The 14,555-nt window shown below is 33.7% G+C and overlaps 1 protein-coding gene across 1 annotated transcript in view; it reads left to right on the top strand.

Annotated features, from left to right (window-relative positions):
- Positions 1-14,555, top strand: part of ASCC3 (activating signal cointegrator 1 complex subunit 3) — a 328,231-nt gene that overhangs the window by 13,372 nt on the left and 300,304 nt on the right. The window contains exons 2-3 of the mRNA XM_029944011.1: positions 1,755-1,885; positions 4,337-4,487. Coding sequence (XP_029799871.1) covers positions 1,796-1,885; positions 4,337-4,487 — 241 coding nt within the window. The 5' untranslated portion in view covers positions 1,755-1,795. The remainder of the gene's footprint in view (positions 1-1,754; positions 1,886-4,336; positions 4,488-14,555) is intronic.

Genomic DNA, 14,555 nt, shown 5'->3' with positions numbered 1-14,555 from the left:
TTCTTTAACCCATCCATTGATTGTTTGTTAACAAGTACATATTTTTATTTCTAAAAGTTATATTTTCAAATTTGCCTCATTGTTTTTATTTTATTCTTCATTATTTTATAAATCCTCTCTTATTTTGTTAATATTTCAGTTGTTTTATGTATAATTATTCTGACAGAAGATTCAGAGATTTTTTTTCCAAATATTAAACTTTTTGATAACTTCAAGGATATAAACAATCAAGAATAAAAGCAAAATTAGGGTGTGGTCTGAAATAGGGTGTATGGCCCCCCTGGTTCTTTCCTTCCCACATCAGACACATGGTCTTTGGCCCCAAATAATGAAGTCTCATAATTGAGGTTTGTGGGACCTTTCACACTGTGGAAAGTATCTGGATTATAAAACACCTGTATTTAATATTCTGGAATGGGATTTCATAAGCTCTGTAGTTTTTACACTTTGGACTAGAAAATTCTTTGTTGGGGAGAGACTGTCTTGTGCATTATAGGATATTTAGCAATATCACTGGCCTTTACCTACCAGAAGCCAGTAGTATCCCAGAGTCTCCAGTTATGACAACTCAAAATGTCACCAGATACTGCCATATGTCCTACGAGAGGCAAAAATCATCTGTCCTAAGGACTTACATAGTTTTGTGACATTCTCCAAGGAGCCAGGCCTTATAAACCTATAGATTGTAATTTTGTTATAAAAAGCAGTCTTAAACCAGGATAGACCTTCAAGAGTATTTCATAGATAAAGACTCCCCTCTTAGTAAATATTATTAGTCTGATAGATGGCTTAATGGTTTAGTTGTCAGCATGTCAACAGGAGACTAGATCAGGTCTTCTGACTTCTTTCTTTTCCTGGGAATTCTCCCCTTCACCAGCTGCTTTAATTTCTGTTCTTCAGTTTCCTTGTTACCATTAACTTTTCTCCATTTTTTGTTCTTCTACTATTCAAATAATAATTAAGTGCCAGAAATATTCTAGAACTGTTCCAGTTGCTAGGAGAGACAGGACAGATCACTGAAATAAAGGTTTTTTTGTTTTGTTTTGTGTTTGTCATGAAGCTTACTTTTTGTGGGGTGAGACACACATAAACAAACAAGAAAATGTCATATTAATTAGTGCTATAAGGATGATTGAAATTTTGTGCTTTGAGAAACAGTAACTGGGTAGCTGTTCTGTCTTAGATTGAGTGGACAAGAAAGTCCCATCTCAGGAGGTATCTTTTAAACCAAGACCTGTGTGTCAGGGAGTCACCTATATGAACCTCAGAAAAGCATTTCAAACAGAGGGAACGATTAATGCAAATACAGTTAGATGGAAACATGCTTCATACTTCTAGAAGAGAAAAAGCCAGTGAGACTCTGAAAGCAAGGGATAATGGGAGATGAAGGCAGTGTGCATAAAACACAGTTGGAGAAAAGATGGCAAAGTGCTTTCATCTCTCTCAGTTTGACTGGCAATAGTAGTACAATACCGGAGGCCTGTCCGTGGGAATCTGTAGAACTCGTTTTGAAGGGATATTGTCGTATCACCCACAAACAAGTGTTGTGTTTCTTTTTCCTTTCTTCAGCCATAGCGAATGTGTTACTGAAAAACTTCATGAATAGAAAAAGTGTCAGGAGAGTTTTTCAACATTGGTGGCAGTTACTTTTTAACTAATTGATTTTTCTTTTCTCTTGTACAGGTCAATTTGTTGAGTTTGATTACCTCTCCAGCCTCCTCCCAACAGATAAATATCATCTTGTTTTGTTTCAGTTTCAGGTTTCTCCTTGTATGGATCACTGATTGAGTAATAGATGGCTTTACCTCGTCTCACAGGAGCTTTGCGCTCCTTTTCAAATGTCACCAAGCAAGATAATTATAATGAAGAAGTGGCTGATTTAAAGGTAAACTCTTTAGATGGAAAAACATAATAAATGTAGAATGTGGGCAGATACTTGACATTCATTGTCTCAGTTCTGTATGCTTCAAATGGTGAGTTTTGTTTGGTGTTATACCAAAGAGGAGGATGGGTATATTCCTGTTTCCTATGAGAATACTTACCTTAAACACCTATGACTGTTGTCAGAGAGAATAATCAGAACTATGATATTGAGTTCTGTGTTAATTTTTGTTGCTATATTACTGCCACAGGTTTTTGTTTGTTTGTTTGTTTTTTGTAATTTAATCCAGTAATTTACCTCTGGATAATCTGAATGAGTTTATGGCAGGTCTCTGGTAAAATTCTTATCAAATGGACAAATAATGTCTTTACCCGAACATGGGAAATAAGAATATTAATGTCTTAAAATTAGTACCTGTTCTCATAATTGACTTCTTTCTGGTCCATGAATTGTTGTGGACTTTATAGTCCTGAAGGTATATAAACTGTATATATGAACAAGTGAGCTATATAATACATATATGAAGGAACTGACCCTATATTTGTTCTTTTTTTTAAACAAAAAACAACAGCCACTTTGCTATATATTTGATTCTATTGTGGAATATTAACATTTTTTTCTAATACATTGGAATTGTATTGCTTATAGTCCTTATAAAGTTTTACAATTAAAAGATTGATAGTAGGAAGAGAATATTTAAGTCTTTAGATAGATTTTTTTCCTCTGTGATACGGTTTTGCTACAGAAAACAGTTGACCTTTATAATGGGAGCTCTTTTGCATTTCCATGGTAATTAAAATAAGGATATAGTCTATACAATTAACATTACTATCTTAAACTTGAAGTGTTTTCTCACCTCCCTTAACTAAGGCCCTTTTTACAAGTTACTTTATATTAGAGATACAGGATTTTAAAATTTGAAAATGGATAAGGACTACATGCTAATTCTATGTCATTTTCTTTATTCTTGTAGTCTTTTAATAAGTTTTTTTTTTTAAGTTCATTTATTTTGAGAGAGAAAGAGGCAAAGCATGATCAGGGAAGAGGCAGAGAGAGAAGGGAGACATAGAATCCGAAGCAGGCTCTAGGCTCTGTGCTAACAGCACAGACACGGGGCTTGAACTCATGAACCATAAGATCATAACCTGAGCTGAAATTAGACGCTTAACCAACTGAGCCACCCAGGGGCCCCTATTCTTGTAGTCTTTTAAAAGACTTTCTTTTTTTTCCTGAGGAAAGAAAGTGACAGATCTAATGAACCTTATTTTAATATAACTTTTTCCTTGGGGTATATCCAACAATAAGAAGAAATGGAAAAATATAATGAACCTGTGTGTACCTATGACCTGTTGAAAAAACTGACAATTTATGGCCAGTCTTTTTTTTTTTTTTTTTAAAGTTCATTGTTTCCTTTCATAATCTCCATATCCAGTGTTGGGCCAAAACTTATAACCCTAAGATCAAGAATTCCATGCTCTTCTCACTGAAACAGGCACCTCTATGGCCAATCTTATTTCTATATTTGTCCATTTTCTTTCCTACGCCCAGATTAATTAGCATTAATTAACACTTTAAATTGGAAAACTGAGGCAGGGAAGTAAAAAAGAATTATGCAATATCATCAGTACAACCAAGATGAAAATCACAGTTTTCTGTCTGACCCACTACTTTTTCATTTGGTCAGAGGTCTTTATGAGGTTTAATCCTTGGATCAAGGCCACTGGTATAAAGTAAAATTTTCATTGTTTTCTATGGCAGTTCTTGAGAATGGAAAGATTTATAGTCTTAAGAAAAGAGTATGTATAGATAAAAATCTCCTCCATGGGTGACTCAGTTGGTTGGGCATCCCACTCTTGGTTTTGGCTCAGGTCATGATCTTGCAGTTCATAGATTTGGGCAACACATTGGGCCCCATGCTGACTGTGTGGAGCCTGCTTGTAATTCTCCCTCTCTCTCTGTCCCTCCCCCTACTCACACTCTCTATCTCTCTCTCTCCAAGTAAATAAATGAATAAACTTAAAAAATATATTAAAAAAAGAATGTCCTGGATGCCTAACCTGTTTTAGGATCATACTTAGGAAAACAGTACTGGCTTGAGTATATTGAACCCACAGTAGGAATCTGCATATGCAATAGGGTCTAAGCTGTGTTAAAAACAAGCAGAAAATGGAAAAGAGGCATGTGGGATATTACCAAGTGTTATTATCTGGATGTTGGACTTTTTCATCATTTGATTTTTTTCTTGCCTCCTCCCCCCCCCCCCCCGCCCCCTCCAGCCAAATAGGCTCAAGCTTAACATGACACTTGAACTCATGATTCTGAGATCAGGAGTAGGTGCTCTTCCGACTGAGCCAGCCAGGCTCAGGCCATATTGTATAATATAATACAAAATATATATGATAAGTGATGGCTTTGAGGAAACCTTTAACCATTGTCTGTATTATGTTGTTTCAGGTAAAGCGGTCTAAACTTCATGAACAAATTGTAGATTTGGATGTTACATGGAAGAAGATAGTAAAATTTTTGAATGAAAAACTGGAGAAGAGTGAAATGCAAAGTGTAAATGAAGACTTAAAAGATATATTGCAGGCTGCAAAACAAATAGGTATAGTTTTGTTTTGTTTTGTTTTGTTTTATAGAACCACTAAGGTTCAAAAATAGATTCTTTTTAAACTGTATACCATATGGCAAAAGGCTAAAGTTTCCAAGCAAGTATTTATAATTATGAAAAATAGTTTTATGTATCTTGGAGCTTGGGATAGAGTCATAGAAACAGAATTGTATTAGTAATTATTGTACAGTCAAACATGACAGGTTCATAGGAATTTAGAGTTTGAAAAACCACAGTTCTGTTTCAGATAAGGAGAGGATAAATGAAAATTTTAATGTAGCTTGAAGGAACCTTAAAAGCCATGTAGCTCAGTTTCTTACAGATGCCCACTAACACATAGTGAGGAGCAGCACTGAAGCTAAACTTTGTTTCTATTCCTGTTGCACAATAATATTCTCATCAATTGATTGTATTTGAAGGAAATTATAATTAAAGATTTTAATATTATGTATTAATATAGGTTACTTTTCCAAGGTTAAAAAAAGAATAAACAAATGATTCTTTGATAAAACATCTAAATTTGTTCATTGAAATTCATCTTTTCATTCCAGACTAATTACTAAAAAGCATAGTTAACTCTATTGTAGTTCTAAATTTTCCAAATTTAGGTTTGTACTCAGAAAGTTCATGCTGATACTCTGGCCCCGTGAGATCTGGCCTCCACCTTCTCTCTGACCTTGAGTCTTCCTTGCCCTCACTAATTGTGCTTCATGAGACACTGGCCTTTTCTCACTTCTTCAGTCCAAGTTGGTGCCTGTTTTGCGGTCGTTATACATGTTATCCTGTGTGCTGAGAATGTTTTTTTATCCTACTCTTAGAGTGGATATAGCCTTTCTTGTTATTTTGAACTCAGCTAAAAACTTATTTCTTTAATGAGGCCCTAGCTGACCATTCAGTCTCAAGTTGTTACTCAATCACTCTTTATCATATAACCTCAGTAACATTTTCTCCATAACACTTATCATGATCTGATAGTTTCCTTGTTTGTTTATTGACTGTGTTTTGCTACTAGGATGTAAGTTTCATAAGAATAGGATCTTTCTTGTTCAACACTTCATCCTTGGTGCTTAGAATAGTGCTTTGTGTGTTTTAGGGCCTTAAAATTCTCTTTATAAATAAATGAAAAGGTTTTCTTAGATGATTTTTTGGTAGGGGAAAATTTAGATTCGTTATCATATGCTGGTTGGCAATTTTCTGGCTTACACCAACTTTGGAGCAGGTGTTTCTGTTAGATTTCTTATACTTGACTTATGGTCATCAAATTTTAAAATTTTAAAATCTTTATAAATAACACACTTTGATGTATTATTTAATTGTCATTGGTTTGTAATATATTAAATTTCATGTCATTGTTCTAAGTTGTGAAAGTACAAAATGAATGTCATGTATATTTCTGTAGTTAGATTACTTTCTGAAGTTTAAGGGCTTTAGTAAGTAAGGGTTTTTTTTTTTTGTTTGTTTAAGCCTAGGGGAAATAAAGGATACTTTAATGAGATTTGTGATAACATTTGGCATAGAATCACACTTTATATTTTAAAAATAGAGAGGAAGTTAAGTTCATTGGAAAACTGAGACAAAAATGAAGAGTCTTCTTGGAACCTAGATCAACTTGACTAGGGTCTAAACGCTTCGGGCTTCCTATTTTAGGCTCTGTTTTCATTTCTAAGATGTTAGGGCCATTGTAGTATGACTAAAGAACTTTTCAAAAACTGTAGAAGAGTGTCTTTCCTCTTCGATTCAGTTGTAAAAATCACTCAAATACTGGGGTGCCTGGGTGCCACCGTCCGTTAAGTGTCCAACTCTGGATCTCAGCTCAGGTCATGATCCCACAGTTCATGACTTCAAGCCCTTAATCAGGCTCTGTGCTGATGGTGCCAGAGCCTGCTTGGGATTCTGCCTTTCCTTCTCTCTGCCCCTCCTCCACTTGTGAACTCTCTCTCCCCTGACCCTCCTGTAAATAAATAAAATTTAAAAAAGTTTTTTGAAAAAATGACTCAAAACACTTAGCAAAAACAGTTAAAGTGTTAAGTTTATCCAGTACCATGACTATATTATATCTTTATTTAAATAATGCAGAAATTATTTATTTATTTATTTTTAGAAGGTGCAAGCAGGGGAGAGGAATAGAGGTGGGGAAGAGAGGGAGAATTTTCAGCAGGTTCCATGGTCAGCGTGGAGCCCAACATGGGATTTCATCCCATGACCTTGACCTGAGCCAAAATCAAAAGTCAGATGCTCAAAAGACTGAGCCAGCCCAGTGCCTCGGAAATTAAGATCTTTTAAAAATAGGTTTCTCTTTACTTTGACAAGTCAAAAATCAATTGTTTTACATATCAGTCATTACTTGTTCGCAAAACATCTGATTCATACTCAGGGACTAATCTGTTGATTTATATGTTTAAGGAATTATTATTTTGAAATATAATATCTCAAAAGAATATTTTCATGACAGAAAAAACCTTAGGGTTGGATTTAGGCAAATGTTCTATTGTACTTACTTTTTAAACCTATGTTTAAGTTGAATAAATATTAGGTTTAGTGAAACTAATAGTTGACTAGTAGTCAGACACTCTTTCTGAATAAAAATATGGCTGATACTGGAAGCATAATTAAAATTAGCAGCTTTGAAAAGATTAGTCTCATGGGGAAAACGTTTTTATGATTTTTTATATTGCTCTTTAACACAGGTGATTTGGTGTAATTGTATTCAAGATAGCAAAAGAATAAAGAAAAAAGAATAATCACTCCTATTTCGATTGAACATAATAGTATATAAGGTATTTAAGACTGTATATATTAACTAGTCATTGTAATGGGTATTTTAAGCTGGTGAGGGATATAAGAGAGCATCTGGTTCAATCTCTTTATTTTGTATGTAAAGTAGTAGACCTGTGAACGTTAACTGAATCCCATGAGTCATGGTGAAGATAGACCAGACCCTGAAATAGAAACATGATGGAAATACTAGATTCTTTCCATGTAGTCAGAGGTCATGTTCTTTCAAGCCAACTTTTCAACTATTCTTAAATTCAGAATAATTTAACACTATTTCTACTTATTTGCCATTGCCTGAGTTTAGGCTTTTGTCGTCTCATGTCTGATTTACTGCAGACGCCTATTGTCTCAGCCTTCCTTTCTTATTCAACTTCTTTACTCTTACTACACTGATCTTTATAAAAAACAAAGCTCATTTCTTATTTTCATATTACTCTTTAGACCAAATTCATTAGAATGGACATAATAAAACCTTCTTTATGAATGAAAACAACTTACCTTTTCATTCATTTCCTTGCTATTCTATCATATGCAACCTTTACTACTAATGTATGCATTGTTTTCTTAATTTCCTGAGCAATGTTTACTTCTTTTTTTTTTTTTTGACTTTTATATGTTAAAATAACTTTCCCCTTGTATTCAGCTGGTCAGATGTTCCTCATCTCCTAGGAAATGGCTTAGGTTTCATTCATGTCCTCTGTTATTCTTTCTAATCTTAGTAGATAGTGTTCCACGAGACTCTCACCTATCCCATACCTTTTTATAGTATGGAATACTAGCACCTAATATGGTGGAATGGATACATACAGATGGTGTTCAGTGAATAAATGAAGTATTGAGAATTCAACTAAAAGTACCCTATGGTCTTTACTACTTCTGCTCTTGACAATGGACAGTGTCTTACTAGCGGCAGCCTTTTTTTTCTTTTTCTTTTCTTTTTTTTTTTTTGGTTGGTATTTTAAAGTATTTTTTTCTCTCAGATTTAATTTAATACTCTCCCATACCTTTTTACAATTTTATTCTCCCTTCAATATTATTTAATAATAAAACTTAATTTTAGGGAGAAAACATTATAAATTATTTAAAAGTAGTATTCTTGGCCCTTAATCTTAGTTTCTATAAATACTCATTGTAGATATAGTGATCTCCTCCATGGATTTTGAAGGATAAGCATAGTCATATTAACCTATGTACTGTTGGTAATGAAGTTTTTGTCAATATATTTTATGTGCTTTCAGTACAAACATTTTAAAATAAAGAGGTCGAGATTGAGAGTGGCAATCAATAAAATGCATCATGTCTTAGGCATGTGTATCTGTTACTTAGAGTTTTAAATTCTCATTCCAGGAAGCTTAGAAGCCTTCCACAGTGTGGTTAGAGAAACTAGAATGGGTCAAGAATGCAGGGGAAGGTCTCTAGAAAGACCCATCAGTTCCCTACTTAACTATGTAACGTAATCTCTCCTAGAGCCAGAACAGAATGATCTAATGCTTCTACTCTGGTCTGAATACAGATTAGGACTCAGCCAGAACTGAACTAGTTTTTTTTTCAGTATTCACATTATTTCACCATAGACAGACCTGTTTGTTTTGACTTCTCTGATTGTAATCTCTGCTTTACTTGGGTTTGATGTTTTTTATGCATTTTATGGTTAATAACTCTGTCTTTAAGAAAAGTGTGAATCCAAATGTAGGTTGGACAGGAGTGACTTGCAAAATGTGGTTTAGGGAAATTGCTAATCCATTAAATTTTTTTTGTTGTAAGGGAAATAAGATTTTACTATAAAAAAGTGAGAAATCAAAACTGAGGTTAGAAAGCAGTTTATAAGGAGAGTGACTGGAAGGCGGGGGGCATCAGAAGACATTAGTTATTAGCAATATCTAGATATTGTATGTAACTAAGGCTGTGCATTTAGAATAGTAAAGGGTTGTTATGTGTTGGATGTGGCAGGAGATTTTTCTGGAGCATTTATGAAGAGTAGCTATCTTGGAAATTGCAGGTTTCAAAAAAGTTTGGAGTTCCATTTCCCATAAATTGGCTGACAGCATTATTGGGAACAGCTCTTTGCTGAAAGTAACTAGAAAAACTGTAAAATATAAAATTTGTTTAACTATATCAGAGTGTACTAAAGCAATGAAGAATTATGGGATCAAGATCTGGAAGCACTCATAAACTCAGAAAATGTGATTCTGGCACTTGGGCCACTTTTTCCTAGAGGTGACTGTCCATTCCAGAAGAGGAAGCTGGTTGGAGAAGAAGAGAATGAGAAGATGAGAAGAGCTTTTGACAGATTTAAAGGACTAAGATGACAAAGATGACTAAAATGGCCAAAAGAGGAAATAGAAAATATGAATATTTGACTTAAAGAAATTGAGTCTGTAATTAAAAACCTTCATATAAAGAAATTTGTATGCCTTGATGGCTTGACTAGAGAAAGTCATATAATGTCATTTTAAGAGACATGAGGTTATTATTGTAGATTAAAGAAAGTTACAGGCACATAAGAATTAAATGTAATATACTATCATTGATTGAATCCTGAGTCAGAAAAAAGTAATAAAGACATTTTTGAGACCACTGTAGAAATTTGAATATATGCTCTGGATATCACTAGGTAATACTGGATCTGAGGTGAGCCAATGGTTTAGTGGCTGTATAAGGATATCCTAAATCTCAAGAGATGCATACTGCAATGTTTATAGTGAAATGTCATGAAGACTTCTAGGTACTGTCAAATGGATCAAAAAAATTGTGTGAAATGTGTGTAAGAACACAATTGCACATGAGTGCACAAAATAATATTTATTGGATTAATAAATAGGGACAAATAGTGTGATTCATGTAATAAAGGTTTAAAAATCACATTATTTAATAGATGAAAAAGGAATTTTTGAATATCTAAAATGCAATTATGATAAGAATTCTTAACAAATTAGGACGAGAACTTTCTTAATTTGACAAATAATATATATTTTAAAAGCCTACATTAAACATCTTATGTTACATTGTTAAAAAACAGCTTCTCCCTTGAAATAGGAAATTAAACAACAATGCCAGTCACCACTTGTTTTTTTGTCAATATACTGAAGGTCCTTGCTAATAAAGCAAGAAAGAGTATAAAGATTGATAAATACTGCCATTATTCACATAATTGTAACTTTATAAAATGAATTTTTAGCAAGGTCAATATGAAAATCAATTTTATTTCTGCTTACTAGCAACAAATTATTTAAAATGCCATTTACAAAAGTATTAAAAATCATCAAATATCTAGAAGTAACTTTAACAAAAGATGTGCAAGATTTCCTCCTGGGAAACTGAAATATTGAGAAAAATTAAAGGAGACCTAAATAAATGGAATAATATACAAAGGATTAGAATACTCATTATTATAAAGAAACCATTTTTACTTTATTTTTTTTTTATTTTTTTTAATGCTTTTTATTTATTTTTGAGAGAGAGAGACAGCTGGAGCAGGGGAGGGTCAGTGAGAGAGGGAGATACAGAATCTGAAGCAGGCTCCAGGCTCTGAGCTAGCTGTCAGCACAGAGCCCGACGCGGGGCTCGAACCCACGAACCGTGAGATCTGACCTGAGCCGAAGCCGGATGCTTAACTGACTGAGCCACCCAGGCGCCCCACCATTTTTACTTTAAATGACCTCCAGATTCACTGCAATCCCAATCAAAATCTGCAGATTTGTATTTGAGGGTGAGCATTTTGTGTGGAAATTGACAAGATAATCTGAAGGTTATATGGAAATTCAGAGGCAGAGAGCAGCCATGTCAACCTTGAAAAATAGAGGGAATGGACTTATTATAAAGATCAGTAAATTGGTCAAAGCATAGGCAAGTAGACCAGTGGGATGGAATAGAGTCCAAAAACTGACCCACAGATATTAGGGATCTTTCTTTACCATGAACACCATTAAGTAGTGAAACATGGCTATTTTTTCAGTACATGGCACTGGGTCAACTGTTGACATATGAAAAAATTGTACCTGTCTAGATAATTCTAAGAAGCTTATAAAATAAGAGGCTGAAAACAATAAATCCTCTAAAGAGAAGACTATCTTTGTGATCTTTATGGAAAATTTTATTAAATAGTAAACAGCCTTCCTAAAGAGAATGACTGGTAAATTGAACTACATTAAAACATATTTTGTTTTTATTCTTTGAAAGTAAAAAGGCAAATCATAGAGTCGGATAATATAGCTTCAATATATATTACCCCAAAGAGAGTTTATATCTACATTAAATATGAACTTCTACAAATTAGTAAGAAAAGGTAATCCTATATAAAAAGCAAGAGCCTTGAACAAGCACTTTGCAGATGCAGAAGATAATTGAATGGCTAGTAAACATGTAAAGGTGTCCAACCGTATTGGTAATCAGAGAGATGGACTAACATGTGCACTGATCAGAATGGTTAAAATTAAAAAGAACGACACCCTAACATACCAGTTGTTGGTCAGATTCAAGAATGTGAAATAAGAATCCTCATGTACTACTGGGTAGAGTTTAAATTGGTATGGCTGCTTTGAATAACTGACAATATCTGCTATGGTTGGACAAGTGAAATTTTAAGTTTTAGTATGTATTATCCAGTAATATGTACATAAATATCCAGTAACATGCCTGCACATATACACAAAAGACCTGTGTATTTATGGCAGCATTATTTGTAATAGCCTTAAAGTGGAAAAAACCCAATTCATTGTTAAATAGTGGGACATAGATAAACTATGATATATAGACTACCTTATAGCAATAAGGAATTAGAGCTGTATATGTAACATTGTAAATGGATCTTACAGTGTTGAATGGAAGCTGCCAAACACAAAAGGACAGGATGATAATTCTGTTTATATGAATTTGAGAAAACTAGGCAAGACTAATCTCTGTTTCAGAAGTCAGGATAGTGGCTCCTTTTGAGGAAGCAGGTAATAACAGTGGATTGGAAGTTTCTGGAGAGCTGATTATCTCTTTCTGCAAGTAGTTTTCCAAATTACATAGGTACATTCATTTTGTGATAATTCTTTGAGCTGTATGTGTAATGTATATGTTCTTGTTCTATTCAACAACTATAAATTGAATGGCTTTTTATATTATTTTTCTTGAAATATTTTACTCTGATAAAAATAAAAACATAACAAATACCTGTATATTCATGATTTAGCTTAATATTTGGCTGTCTTTCCTTCAGTATTTCTGTTTTAAGAAATAAAATCTTAATGATGTCAGAACTCGTTCACTGCTCAGCCTCTCGTAACCAGTATCACAAATATAATAAATAAATTTGTATTTATCATTCTCATGGCTATTTTTATTACGTATTTATACATTCATTATATGTATTAGGAATATATTCCGATATCAAAGCCTACTATGGTAACAAACCAAGATAATTGAACAACCTTTACATTTCTGAATGAATTCTACTTGCCTATATATATTTAGATATGTGGGTAGATCCAGTAAGTTAATATTTTGTTTAGAATATTCACAACTATTTTTATTCCGTATTTCATTTTGTTTTCATAATATTTTCCTATAGCTTAGGATGACTTGAAGTTAATAGATGTACAAATTCAGTTTTCCTTTATTAGTGAGTAGCTAATTAATACCATTAATCCTGTTTCCTCGTCTGTAGCATAGTGATGATAATTCTTATTTTGTGTAGTTGTGAGGTGAAGCAAGACTGCAAAGTGTCTAGGGTCAGGCCTGGCAAATGTCTGCCAGTGAATAATTTTATTATAACCTACATGTACCAGTAGCTATTGGTAAACAAATAGTTGCTCTTCGTAGTTATGACGGATGATGTGCCCAGTGATGTGGTGACATAGAAGGGGCAGGCACAGTGCTTGAGTAAGTCAGGACAGGATTCAGAGAAGGGCACTTGGGGCACATTTAGATTTTGTTTGAGATGTTCAGGGTCAGAGTTGTTATGTCTGTTTTGCCAGAGAAATTACAAAATGGATTGAGCTGAATAACTTAATGAAATCGTAGCTGACTTTGCAAATGTATCAGCTGTATAAACAGGCAGCTCAGATTATTTGAGAGTGTGGCAAAACAACTATAAATTGAGTGGACATTGTAGCAATGGCAAGAGTTGGAAACAGGATCAAATTTTCAGTTTGTGAAGTTTTAGTTTATCAGTATATTATTCTTCATTTATAAATTATTATTAAGTAATTAACACTGCTTCCTTAGTAGAGGCATTTTTAAGGTGCAGTGGATTTTCTTTATGGTATTATCAAATATAATATTACTAAGCATCTGACAAATGGATATAGAACTGAAGCAAAACTTTACAGCACCTTCTTTTTTTTAATGTCTTCCCTTGGATGTTAAAGTTTAAAATGCCTGTTTATCAGTGAGGTGAATGAGTTGCTCAAAGGCACAGTTTATTTCCTTAGTAATGTTCAAAATTTTACTATTTTTATATGAAATTGTCAATTTTTTAATGAAATTGACATCTTTAGGTTAGCTGATTGCTTAGGAAGTCAAGTTGTAATGTGATGCAGGATTTTGTAGTATTAGAAATGATAGTGTAGTGGCTGGATACTGACTTGAAGTCTACACTGTAAGATAAGTATTTACATTTTGTAATTAATAGCAAAATTAAATGGCTGACTTTAAAACATGGGGAAGTGCATTGGACTATTTTTAATCTCTTGTACTATTCTTTTTCTCTATCAAGTATGTTTCTCTATTTGTTTTCCTTTATTTGCTCACCCTGAAGGCACTAATTTCTATGTATGTGTAGAACTAAAGTTAACATTTAAACAACTCCTTCAAGTTATTATATTAAACATTTCTTGAATACTATGCCTACTTAATGTGAGGTTTTGCTGGAGATGCTTTGCTGTGGAGTTACACTCTTAAAATAAATGAAGCTCATTGTGTTAAATTGCATTACTTAGGCAATTTTTATAATGTTTTATTTTTATTTTTGAGAGAGACAGAAAGAGACCGTGTGAACAGGTGAGGGTCAGAGAGAGAGGGAGACACAGAATCTGAAGACAAGCCTCAGGCTCTGAGCTAGCTGTCAGCACAGAGCCCGATGTGGGGCTTGAACCCATGAGCCATGAGATCATGACCTGAGCCAAAGTCAGACGCCCAACCTACTGAGCTACCCAGGTGCCCCTACTTAGGCAATTATAAATTTGTATCACATTAATTGTTCAGTTTGTTCCCTAAAAACCCGTATGATAAATGCTTATCTGTATTACATCATAAATTTGTTTTGATAATTTGGTAATTATTTGAAAGATGCTATAATACAAA

Source organism: Suricata suricatta, chromosome 7 (assembly GCF_006229205.1).
Source record: "Suricata suricatta isolate VVHF042 chromosome 7, meerkat_22Aug2017_6uvM2_HiC, whole genome shotgun sequence".
Classification (NCBI taxonomy): domain Eukaryota; kingdom Metazoa; phylum Chordata; class Mammalia; order Carnivora; family Herpestidae; genus Suricata; species Suricata suricatta.
This window is presented reverse-complemented; position numbering and strand designations above follow the sequence as displayed.